The 12493-nt window shown below is 49.1% G+C and overlaps 1 protein-coding gene across 1 annotated transcript in view; it reads left to right on the top strand.

Annotated features, from left to right (window-relative positions):
- LOC104540816 (ovotransferrin-like) overlaps positions 1-6522 on the top strand; it is a 23545-nt gene extending 17023 nt beyond the window's left edge. The window contains exons 18-23 of the mRNA XM_010184709.1: positions 1-64; positions 445-522; positions 2966-3048; positions 3452-3588; positions 4440-4494; positions 6306-6522. Of these exons, the coding sequence (XP_010183011.1) occupies positions 1-64; positions 445-522; positions 2966-3048; positions 3452-3588; positions 4440-4494; positions 6306-6522 (634 nt within the window). The remainder of the gene's footprint in view (positions 65-444; positions 523-2965; positions 3049-3451; positions 3589-4439; positions 4495-6305) is intronic.
- Positions 6523-12493: the final 5971 nt, after the last annotated feature.

Raw genomic sequence — 12493 nt, 5'->3', positions numbered from 1 at the left:
CGGCCGGCGGGCGTGGCTGCGGCTGGGGCTCGGCGGCGCGGGGAAGACGCTGCTTTTCGCGCGGGTGAGCGGGGAGACGGGGAACCGGGACCGGGGAGGGGGGGTTCGGAGCCCCCGGCCGGGGAGCTGTCCGGCGCCAGCTGACTGGTGTCCCGACCTGCCGAGGTGAAGGAGCTCCGAAGGACTTGAAGGCACGCGGTTTTCCCTCTTGCTTGAGTATCGTGGCAATTCTGTCTATAAATATTTTTGTCTTAATGAATGTTTCTTAAAATTCTTTGGGGAAAAGAAAACCTGAAATTGTTTCATGCGTCTGAATTGAAATGAGATTTCTGAAATCTGTTACCCTTTACAGGTCGCTTTAGTTTCTGAGTGGATGAAATGCGATGCCAGTTTTCCTCCAGCCTTCACCTCTGCAAATGACTTCTTTTCTTTCCCCCCCTGCAGCTGTTGACGGGCAAATACCGCGATACCCAGACTTCCATAACGGACAGCTCCGCAGTTTACAGAGTCAGCAGTGACAAGGTGAGCGGGCTGGTTTTAGAATCACAGAGTGGTTTGGGTTGGAAGGGACTTTAAAGCTCCTGTCCAACCCCTGCCATGGGCAGGGACACCTCCACCAGCCCAGGCTGCTCAAAGCCCCGTCCAGCCTGGCCTTGGGCACTGCCAGGGAGGGGGCACCCACAGCTTCCCTGGGCAACCTGTGCCAGTACTTCACCACCATCCCAATGAAGAATTTCTTCCTTCTGTCTAATGTAACTCTGCCCTTTTGCCTGTAACTTGTGCGTGCTTGCTTCTGCCAGCTGGTGCCTTTGTTTTTCCACTCCTTGTGTTCAACCTGACTCGAAGCTTTTTGCGCTGCTCAGTCCTCCCAGCTTGCAGTCAGTACCTGGTTTGACAAAGACTCGAATTGGATTTTTCTAGGCAGTGCATGCTAAGAAGCTATGACAATATTGGGAGGTGTTTGGACCTCATCTGCACAAGTTCTCTTTCCTTTGCAAAACTTTTTTTTTTCAGGTCCTGGGCTGCCACAGACCTGGTTGTTTTCGGTTTATGGCAATCTGTTTCATTTCAGATGAGTTTCTTTCTCATGCTGGGTGTGCACGTGGCAGTGAAAGCAGCAAGCTGGCAGCATGTTACGTGCTGGTGAATTGTAGAAGTAGAGGATGTTTTCTCTATGGCAATCTTCAGTAATGATGGGGATAAGAAGAGGTTAAAAACTTAGTAAAGTGCAGCTCTTTTTTAAATATTTGTGTCTCTAAGACTGAGCAGACAGGAGGTATTTGGAGGAGGAGAGGTGCTGAAATGCTGCAATGAGGACTGTGGCTTTTCTTTTTTAAATTGTAGACACGGTTTCCATTAAAACCTAGGAGCAGAGGCTATGTAGGGGCTTATGCAGCGTTCCCTCCCCTCTCAAGAGCAATGTGCGTTATCTCAAGAACATTTACAAGGCCTTGCTTGGCCACAACTTGATCAGGAGCATGCGAGAGCTGTTCGTTCTCTTGTGTCATTGCTTTCTCTGACTGTGGAAAGGGAAACATTTGCAGCTTTCAATTAAAAAAAGAAAGTCTCTTGCAAGGGCATCTTTGTGTTATTCCCAGCAACATTCTGTGGTTTTAGGTAGACTTGCAGATCGTTTGAGTTAATAGATAACTTGATTCAGAGACTGTAGGATTGGTAGTCTGTGTCAGGGACTTGCAGGACAGGAGTTCATGATTTTTGGGTGCAGAGATCTGCTTGCTGTCAGTGACGGTGTAAATCTGCTGGTGGACCGAGAGTGGTGGCTGGTGAAGCTTTGGCACTTGCCCTGTGCCTGTGGCAGTTGTAGGGGAGGGCGCTGTGAATGAGAAACAGGCGGAACAGTTGCTTTTCTCTGCAGTCATGCTCTGTCCTCTCGCTCTGGTGGGTGGTTTGCTGGTGTTGGCACCCTCCTTAGTAGCTCCTGGCTGTGAATGTTCCTCAGCATTTCTTTTGCCTGTCAGAATTGTTTGGGCTGCTGGAGAGACTGCACCTCGCGGGGTGTTACGTGCTTCTGCCCAGCATGGGGGTTCACTTGCCCGCTGCTGCCTCAACACCAGACTGACTGGAATCCACTATGTCCTGGTTTTGCTGGGATTGGATTGTAAAATTCCCTTTTAATGTTTCAGTAGAGCTGGAACTACAGTGTTTGATTTAGTGAACAGAAGCTGATGTTACAGCTTTAGCCAGGATGGAGTTATTTTCCTCATAGTAGCTGGTGAGAGTTTTGTTTTGAGTTTGTGCTGGGACTACTATGGAAACACACCAGTATTTACATTTTTTCAGTCTTTTGACTGCACCTGTGGTTATAGTTGTTGGTTTTGATTGGTTGTTTGCTTTTGTTGTTTTTTTTCTTCTTCTTCTTCTTCTCCCTTCTCTCTGCACAAGAGTTTGGGGGGAAGTGAAAGCCCAGGATTCTCTGGGACAGGTGACTCAGGACAGATGATGTGGGTATGATCCAAGTGGACCAATAAAATGTATTCTCTCTCAAAAACATCACACTCACTATAAACTGGGGAGTTTGCAGGGAATGATCCCTTCTTTGATCCCCTCCTTCCCTTCTCCTCCATGGTGGCACCTGTCTCGATTCCTGAGGCTCTTCCTTGTCACATTTTCATTGGCATATGGGCAGTGGCTGCTGTTTGTGATCCGAGTACAGCTTTGCTTGCTTTATTATCGTTGTTCCTACTCTTAATACAATTATTATTATTATTTTCAGTTTGGTTTATTTTGATTATTAAATAGTCTTTATCTCAACCAGATGAGTTCTTTACTTCTACTCTCTCAATTCTCTTCCCCATCCCACCGGGGAGGGGAGGAGCAAGCTGCATGGTGTTTAGCTGCTTGCTGGGTTAAAACACGACACACTGTCAGATTGGTTTTCCTCAGTCTGGGATGTCAGGTACCCCTAGATTAGGTGTTGCTAACACCCTCTTGCTTCTGTTCCCAGAGCGCTAATGTGACCTTAATTGACCTTCCCGGCCACGAGAGTCTGCGGCTTCAGTTCTTGGAGAGGTTTAAGGCTGCAGCCAGGTAACTTGAAGGTGGTTGGCAGAGGAGAAGGGGGCTGGTGATCTTTTGGATAAACCAAATGATGGTGCTGTGGACTGGGCTGGATTCACTCTGTGTGATGGTGCCTTGAGAGTTAGAGCTTTGCTTTGCGGTAGTGGGGATTGGTTACTGTTCTGCTTTCCCACTTACCTGTGTTTGTAATGCATCAGGAGGCAAAGCAACTGCAGCCGGGGCATTAGGAAATGTGGGCAGAGATGAAAGATTTCCTGTGGGAAACAGGGTATATTTCAGCCAGCACAACCTGCTCTTGGGTTGGATGAGGTCAGATGTGGAAACAAATATGTTAGCCCCAACTGGAATACTTATAGGGGAAAATAGTTGCAGAGCTTCTGGCTTAGCACATGTTCTTCTCTCTTTCCTCCAGAGCCATCGTGTTTGTGGTGGACAGTGTGGCCTTCCAGCGGGAGGTGAAGGATGTGGCAGAGTTCCTGTACCAGGTCCTGGTCGATAGCACCGTGCTCAAAAATGCACCTGCGCTGCTGATCGCTTGCAATAAGCAAGGTACGATGTGCTGCCGTGTGGGCTGGACATAGGATTCAGTCCCTGAGTGGTAGGGGTTTGCACAGTGGATGCTGAATTAGGAGTCAGGAATTCAGCAAAGTGGGGGCTGGAACATAGTTTTAAACTTTGGCTAGTTAGCAGGGACATATCTAGCAGCCATTGGAAGAATTCTTAGTTCAAGTATGGGCTTAAGTAAGGTGGCCTTCTGCTTGTGCAGAACTGTCGTTTTGAATCTGCAGGCAGCAGAAAATAAGATTAATTTGAGTGTAATGAACTATCTGTACACACTTGGTAGCTTCAGCATTAAAATCAGGCAGCCATTTAGCTATCAAGATTGTATGTTTTATCTTGATTTGACTAGCAAGAACATCCAGTTACTGGAAAGGACTAGATTTTCAGATTCCTACAACTTCTACAGTGAAGATGTCGATCTTTGTATAACAATCTGAAGCTATTGAGCTGTATCAGATTTGGTTTTCTTAGTTATTTCCTGCAGTACTTCAGTAGCTGCCGTGGGTTAAAAAGTGCTGCTTTGAGCTCTGTAATGCCAAGGCAGGTGAGAGTGTTGGGCCTTGTGGGTGGTACATCAAACCCTGTACTGTGTTTAAGGCAACTTGCTGCCCAGCAAGAAGAAATTAATTCCCCATGTTATATCAGACTCTTGGATTGCTCCTGTTTGTGCCTGCAGAGCAAAGCTCCAGAATTCCTTATCCTAGTGCAGACACTGCCGCCTTTGTCCAGGTAACTGTTACAGCTGCACAGTGTGAGCATGTACCTTTAGAAGAAGGAAGCAGGTTCTGAATTAAAACATAAACCCAAAGAGCTGATTTCCTTTTCTTTTCTCTTTCTAGATGTCACAATGGCAAAATCAGCAAAACTTATTCAACAGCAGCTGGAGAAAGAGCTGTAAGTAAGAAATTGGATCTTAAACCCTCTAAGCTTCTCTCTTCTCCTTTCTGTCTCTTACCTCAGTGCTCAGTGAGCTTCCCTGAGCCACATCTAAGTTCACTGAAGAGAAAGAACAGTCTGTTTTGTCTGTGTATGTGTAACTGGGACGAGAGAAAATTGCACACAAAAAAGCAGTAGGCACAGAGGGTGTATTGCCCCCTAGCAGCTACAGGTTGGAGAAACAATGTGCCAATCCTTTCCTAAAAGCTGCCATCCCTAGGCTAAGCGATACCTCCCATGGCACCGTCCTCTCTGAGGCACAGGCAGCATTGACTTCCAAATGTCAAATTTTTCTGTGTGTAGTTGAAGATTTCAAGAGCTCTGCGCAGTTTTACTGACACGGGTTTTGTTTTTTTTTGTGGGGCTGGTCTGATGCAAAAGGAGGACTTGGCATGCAAAGCTTGAGATCTGGGAAGAGCGCATCTAGTTCTCCTGAGCTGTTGAAAGGCATTGCAGGAGCCTGTTTGAGACCCCTGTGTTGACTCTGTGTCGCCCTAGGCAGGCAGTTCACCTGGGAAGACAAATGATGTATGATCTGTTGTTAATTTTAAGTTGTAAAAGGAGGGAGAACATGGCTTGCGGACTGTGCTGTGCTGTAAGCTGCCAGCTGAATGAGCTGTGGTGTCATCAGTCATCAGCTTGCACGTCCATCTGGGGAGGGGGCAGCATAGATATTATGGCACAGCTTTGCTCTGTGTGAGGCTTGTGTGTGATACCATGGTTGTACATCAGTCTTGTGGCATAGACAGACATCACAGAAAGGACCCCAATACAATTGCATTGTGGTTACTAGGGCTTACTACTGCCATCTGACCTTCCTGGTTTTAAAGGAGGAATTAGTTGCCACATATTCAAGCTCTCTAGGAGAAGAAGTACTCCTTGGTTCTGCTGTTGAGCATTTGTCAGTTACCTGCGTGTAGAAGTGGAGTTTCTAGGTATGTGCCCTGTTAGGCAGTGTTATTCCTGCAGGTTGGCAGTTTGCTGCCATCGTCTCTGTGCTTGAATGTCCTTGTGTGGAGAAGCCAAGGAAGTGTCTGCTCTCATATTCCTGAACTCGCAGTGCCTCTGTGTCTGTTGGGCTGTTCCATTTCCTTGTGCTGCCTCTACCTTGGATGCCTGGTGAGTGTGGACAAGGAGGTTAAGCCTTCCCACATGTGGCAGGAAGGTGAGATGCTGCAGGAAGCCCAAGGGCAGGAGCAGGAGGGACATTGCAGCCTGGTCCTTGGGCAGGCATTGCTCATGGGGGCATTGAGGAGACTGAGTCCCTCTCTCAATCCCCAGAGGTATTTGACATGCTCACATGGCAGTGAGGTGAGCCCCTGTGTGATCCCTGATGTCACGGGTGCCTCTCTCTTCCCAGTTAACCCATTAAACTAGTGCAGCTCTTGGGCACTGTGGGCTAAAAAATGTGTAATTCCTGGTGACCGGTGTCTGCTATGGGAATATTGGGGAAATTCAGGTGAGGACTCCATTGCCTGACTCTTGCTGCTGTTTCTTACAAAACAAAACCTATTTGAGCACCTTGAGTAGCCTCCTGTCTGTCTTGCTCTCTTGAGCCTCTCTGCAGTTGTGCCTTCCAGCAGGTATTTAGAAGTGGCTGAAGTGCCTGCCCCTGCCTGTGCCTCACAGGGCAGAGCTCTGGAACCTTCTATCCTTGGTGGAGCTGGCACCCTGCTGACAGAGCTGGCTCCAAAACATCTCAGCAGTCATGGTATAGATAATGCTCCCCTGATGCACAGTTCTTGACCCTGTCCCTTCTCTGTCTGCAGCAACACCTTACGAGTGACCCGCTCCGCAGCCCCCACCAGTCTGGATGGCTCAGGCACTGGGGGACCTGCCCAGCTGGGGAAGAAGGGCAAGGACTTCGACTTCTCCCAGCTACCCATGAAGGTGGAATTTGTGGAGTGCAGTGCTCGGGGCAGCAAGGGAGAGGAAGGAGATGCTGACTTCGAGGGCCTCGAGAAATGGCTGGCCAAGATCGCCTGAACGGAGAATGGCAGGGCTGGAGGGAGAGGCTTGAGGAGGTTGGGGGGCAGGACACCTGGGGACCGAAAGGGAAAAGATGGTCTGAAGCACTCAAATCTCATCTTGCTGTAGAAAGAAGGAACTTAAGCTGGAAATTGGCATTGTGATATCTTCCTTTGCTGCTCATGGGTTTGGGAGCCGCGTAATGCAATTGCTTTGTCAGATTTCTTCTGTCTCTTCACAACGCAACTTTTTTTTTTCCTATCTCCTCTTCCTTTCTCTCTCTTTGGGGTCCTGACCTTCTGGTGTTCTGCATTTCCTTAATCTTTTAAGCTTTTCATTTGGTAGTTGCCAAGCAACTTAGGAAGGAGTGCACTGCCAGGTGAGTTTTAGAGACTGGAGCCTTGTCTTCTGCCTTGGCTTAGCATTGCAACCCTGTTGCCTCCTGATTTGGACTTCTTTCCCCAGCCTCTCACTGCTTGGGAGCAGTGTGCACATCACCTGCACTGCCCCAGCGAAGTGCCCAGACTCTCTCAGCAGACATTAAAAAGCTTTTTTTTTTTTCTGTCTCCTGCCTTCCCATTCTTCCAGATTGGTGCAGTCCCATTTCTGTGGGACTGGAGTGGTCTATTAAATGCCCAAACCAGGCTTTGTCTCTGTGCACTGCCTGTGTCCACCTGTGGTATCTACTATTTGGGTGATATCTACTGTTGGGACATTTTCTGCGAGTTTAACTGAGGGATGTGTCCTGAAAGCTTTTTTCATTCTGCTCCTCCTTCCCGTACTTCAGGCTCTTCTCCCACAGACAGGTCACTCTCCAAGCAACAGAGTTATAGCAGGGTCTTAGCTTGAAACTATAAGATGGGCACGTTTTTAGATTCATACCTACATTATGTGTGAGATTTGGCATGAGAGGCATTTGCTGTGCAGTCCCCTGCCTGTCTCCTGCTCCAGTGACTGCAGGGAGATTTTTTTGGGGTGTAATTAGTCAACAATTGTGATAAGGGGAGAAGGAAAGTCAAGGAGCTGCTCGCAACCTAGGGTGCAAGTGTGGTTTCTCCTTGTGAGGAAGGTGCTCACAAGGTGAACAAGGTGTTCTTGTTTGTGTTGTTTAAAGCCACAGTTGCTGCTGTGCACGATCTCGACTGTTAATTTTGCAGGGAAGACTGAGGGAATGCCTGTTGCTGTAGCTGTTGCAGCGGCTCAGCGGGCTGCTCTGAGGCTCAGAGTGTCGAGGGGCTCTGATTCAGTGTGCTCAGCTGTCCAAAGGACATTTGCTCTCCTCCTTCCCATGCTCTGGCCAAGAGCATTGGTTATCCAAAGGGAGATCTTCCAGCAGTGTTGGTGTGGATTAGGTGGGAAAAAAGACCCTGGTGCTGTGCTGGGCATTCAGCTTCCCTTTCCTAAACAGCCTTAAAACGCGGTTGCCCTGCCCTGCAGCTTTGTACAGCTTTGTGCTCTGATGGGATTGGCATTTTTGTGCAGCACCTACAGGAGGATGATTGCTCTGGTTCTATGGCATTGACATTTTTCATTTGTTTTTGTTGTTTCTCCTTCTGTTTTGGGGTAGGAGGGAGCGGCCGGCTCCTGGTAGACCTTTTCTTTCTTTTGCAGGCTCCTCTCCTCTGGTTTGATGCTTCCTTCATCTCTCAACTGATCTGTTGTGCCCATTCCTGGGGCATCCTCTCCCTCCCTGTATCATTGCCAAGCGTTAGTAGTGTTGGGAAGAGGAAAAACAGTTTTTGGCAAAGACCTGTGCTTGTGACGGAGCTGGACCTTGCATTTCCAGTATTGCAGCACCCAGTAGCTCTCCACCTATCCATGCAGGAGGTGGAGAGGGTTATACTTGCGAAGTACATGATATTTTTATATTTCCTGCAACCAGAGCATTGTTGGAACGTGTTTGTCATGCTTGGGACTCCTTCAGCTGGAGATCCTTCCTAGGCCGCCTGTTTTGAATCTGTAATGCTGAAATAAGACTATTGCTGTTTCTCTGGGTGGTTCTTCTGTGCCTCTGAGTGCTGGGTCAGGGTGGTGAGCTCCTGGGTGCTGGCTCTGGCTGCTAAGTCCCTGGTGCTGGTTTGGTGTGGTGAGCCCCAGAATGCTGGCTTGGGGTGATGAACCTTTCACTGCCAGGTCAGGATGCCAAGCCCTGAGGTGCCAACTCTGGGTGCTGAGTCCCTGAGTGCCAGCTCAGGGTGCTTAGCCCTAGGGTGCCAATTCAGAGGCTGTGACCTTGCATGCTGGCTCACGGTGCTGACCCCTGGGGTAGTAACTTGAGGTGCTGAGTCCCTGGGTTTCCAGGTGTGAGCTTTGGGCCCTCAGACCCTGAGTGCCAGCTTGGGGCACTGACCCCAGGAGTGGTGAATTGGGGCACTGAGGCCCTGGGCACTGGCCCTGGGTGCCCACTTAGAGTCCTTGGGTGTGGGTTCAGGGCTGTTGAGGCCCCAGGTGCTGACTCTGGGCATTGAGGCTCTGGATACTGAGCCCCTAGATGCCAGCTCGTGGCTCTCAGGCCGTGAGTGTGGACTCATACCTAGGCCATAGCTATCCTGCTGCATGATAGTTTCCAGCTCCTCCCGTTTATTTCCCATGCTGTGTGCATTGGTATAGATGCACTTGAGTTGGGTTATTGATTTCACCCCCAACACTGGCATGCCACCCCTAGGCTTATCTCTAGTGAGCCTGGTATTATCCCCTTCCCCCCTTCAGACCTAGTTTAAAGCCTTATTGATGAGCCCTGCCAACTCATGTGCAAGGATCCTTTCACCCCTTGGAGAAAGTTGAATTCCATTGGTCTCCAGAGGGCTCAGTGCTGCATCAACCTCCCCACGATCAAGAAAACCAAAACTCCACTGATGGCACCATCCTCTGAGCCATGTGTTGATCTGCGGTGTTTTCTGGTTCGTACCAGTATTCTTCCCTCCCACTGAAGGGATTGAGGAGAACACTCCCTGTGCTCCTGATCCTCCAACCAATTGCCCCAGTGCCCTGAAGTCCTTGATTGCCTTTGCACTTCACTGCTCAGCCTCATCGCTACCAACCTGAACAACTACCAGAGGATAATAATCAGAGGGCTGGACCAGACCAGGGAGTTTCCTGGTAACATCTCTAACCCAGGCCCCAGGGAGGCAGCAGACTTCCCTGTGGGATGGCTCTGGTTGACATATTGGACCCTCCGTTCCCCTCAGAAGGGAATCACCTACAACAATTGCCCTCCTTTTTTCACAACTGGGGCAGTTTTAATGTGGGGCAGAGCGACTGACTGTAGGCAAATCCCTGGATGGGCTTTCTTCAACGTCCTCATTTGCCTGGCCCTCAAGTTCCAGAGCCCCGTATCTATTGTGTAAGGGCAGCTGCATAGGTGAGGAAGGCCAGGAGGGGATTTTCCTGCCCTGCCGAGCAGGGTCTTGCTTCTGTTCCCCTCCGTTTCTTACTTCTTACGTCCCCTCCTGCTTGGTGGCGAGAGGGTAGGGGATCCTGTGTTTCTTGTGGAGTCTCTATCTCCTGCCTTTGCCTCAGGGTGTGGCTTCACCAATCGATCTCCCTCTCCCACCCCCTAATACTCAACCTTTCGACCTCCTCCTTTAGCTCAGCCACCAGGTGGAGCAGATCGTTCACCTGGTCACACCTCACAGCTGGTGTCACTGCTGACCTCCCATAGGAATGACAAACTCAGGCACTCTCTGCAGCCAGAGACCTGGACATGTGCATCTTTGTATGGGGGCTCCATCTGAGGAGCCACACTCCTCCTGGTGCTGACTTTTGGCCAAGTGGTGACCATATCCCTTTTCTGGGAGGGTGATGACCACTAGTGGAATTTGCCTCTGTAGCAAGGAGAGTTTACAGGAAAGGCGCTGGGCAGACTGAAGCCCTCGTGGGATGTTACCAGGCTGCTCTGGTAGAGCTCAGTGAGAAGGAAGTTATCACCAGTGCAGCTTAGTCCTTTGTGCCAGAGCAGAAATACAACCAGCACTAGGCTGCCCAGAAGATGCTTGGCCTCTGGGATGATGGTGCTCCTCCATGTGGGATAGGGTCAAGTTCCCCTGCAGAGGTGGACGTGAATCACACTCATCTGAAGCAGACCGATTTCACTTCTTCTCCCCCTTTCCCAGGCCCAGCTCACACCAGACTCCTTTCCCACGGCTGCTGTAGGGCACATTCGACCCTGTCAGACAGGGGTGCAGAGGTTGGGGTCCGTGCACTGTGGTGGCTTTGCCTGTGCTCCCACCTGGCCCCTCTGCAGGCTGCAGCCCCTTGCGGGTGGTGGGTTGGCCCTGGTTGGCAGGGGAGCACCCACCCAGCTGCTGACTGCCCCCGTCAGTGGGATGGAGTGGGAGAATCAGAGGGGCAAAAGCAAGGGAAAAAACCCTCATGGATCAAGAGACATATGGTTTAACCAGGGAAGGACACTTCTTTGAGAAATACTCATATAATGACACTGTGGCTGAGAGTGGCAAGGACCTCTGGAGATCATTGGCTCCAGCCTCCTGTGCAGGCAGGGCCACCTACACCCAGCTGCCCAGGACCCCATCCAGATGGTGTTTGAATAGCTCCAAGGTGGGAGACTCCACATCCTCCCTGGGCACCAGGGCTCAGTCACCCTCACAGGGAAAAAGTGTTTCCTGATGTGCAGGGAGAAGCTCCTGTGTGCAGCCGAAGCCCCCTGGTCCTGCCACTGGGCACCAGTGAAATGAGCCAGGCTGCATCCTCTCTGCACTCTCCCTCCAGGTACTTGTACTCAGCGATAAAATGGCTCTCATGGATATCTCCCCTTATTTATGGCTTGTTATCCGTCTGGCCACCTCTTGAACCATTTCCTGGCCCTCAGCACTGTCCATCTCATTGTACAGCTCTCCAGTAGAAGGGATCAAATCCTGGTGCACTTTACTGGTGTCTGTGGGACAGGACTAAGGAGAACAGGATCAGTGGAACAGGTTTCTCCATTTCTTCTTGGAGGGTAAGCAGTTTCACTGCTGATGGGAGTCTGGGAATAAACACATTGGTATGTAGGGTGGACAATCCATGGAGCAGGGTGGAAAGAAGCCAGTCAGACCATGTGCTGCGCTATCTGACTCATTTAGAGCATCGTCTTGTCTTGCCAGACAGGTTACCCCTGAGATGCCGTTAAGTGGCTGGACGTTGCTAATGGTAAAGTAACCACCACTCAGTGTTAGGGGTTAGAGTAGCACTGTGCTTGGACGTGCTTACGGCGTCTCAGCTCAGGAGACGGCTGAAGAATGATGGGTTATGGTAAAAACACTAGTGTGATGGCAAAACACTGCCTGAAATCTTAACTCCCGGCCTCATCCCACTACATATCGAAGGCAGAAATAATTACACAAGATGTAGTGTGGTGGTAAGTGGTAAAATCTAACCCAAAATATTTTCACCAATTTTGAACTTTTAATGCTGCAAAGCAAAGTACAATTCCATCTAATACTGGAAACCTCTGCTTCTTGGAGGGAAAGTGGTTTCTGCCAGGGTAACACTGATTAAAATAACACACAGTTCCAAGTTGATGCTTACTTTATTAAAATCTTGTATGTTTTTAAAATGTAAAATTCCCAATTCATGACACTTGAGGATCAAATCTTAAAGCCTGTTGCTCCTTTTTCCAACAAAACATCTTCAATATGTTAATTTGAAAATGCAAACGAAGTAAGATTTCATTCAAAACATTTAGTAGCTGAGACAAGCAATGTGAAAAGCTGAATTAAAAAATGAACACCACAACCCAACATTCATACCACAAGTTTACCTTTTCACAACTACCAGTACTTCCAGGTCAGTTCTTTCCACCAAAAAGGTAATGTAGCGGTGAAATGATGATGCTGGGGAAACAGTAACAACAAAAAGAGCACATTATACTTAAAATACTTCTTTGAGAATTGTAGTAACAATATCATTTCTGTCCACCAGAAAGACACAATCCCAGCACAAAATAATACAGAGGAAGACTGAAAAAAACATAGGAAACTAAGAAGAATTT

This window comes from Mesitornis unicolor, unplaced genomic scaffold, assembly GCF_000695765.1.
Source record: "Mesitornis unicolor isolate BGI_N332 unplaced genomic scaffold, ASM69576v1 scaffold14365, whole genome shotgun sequence".
NCBI lineage: Eukaryota > Metazoa > Chordata > Aves > Mesitornithiformes > Mesitornithidae > Mesitornis > Mesitornis unicolor.
This window is presented reverse-complemented; position numbering and strand designations above follow the sequence as displayed.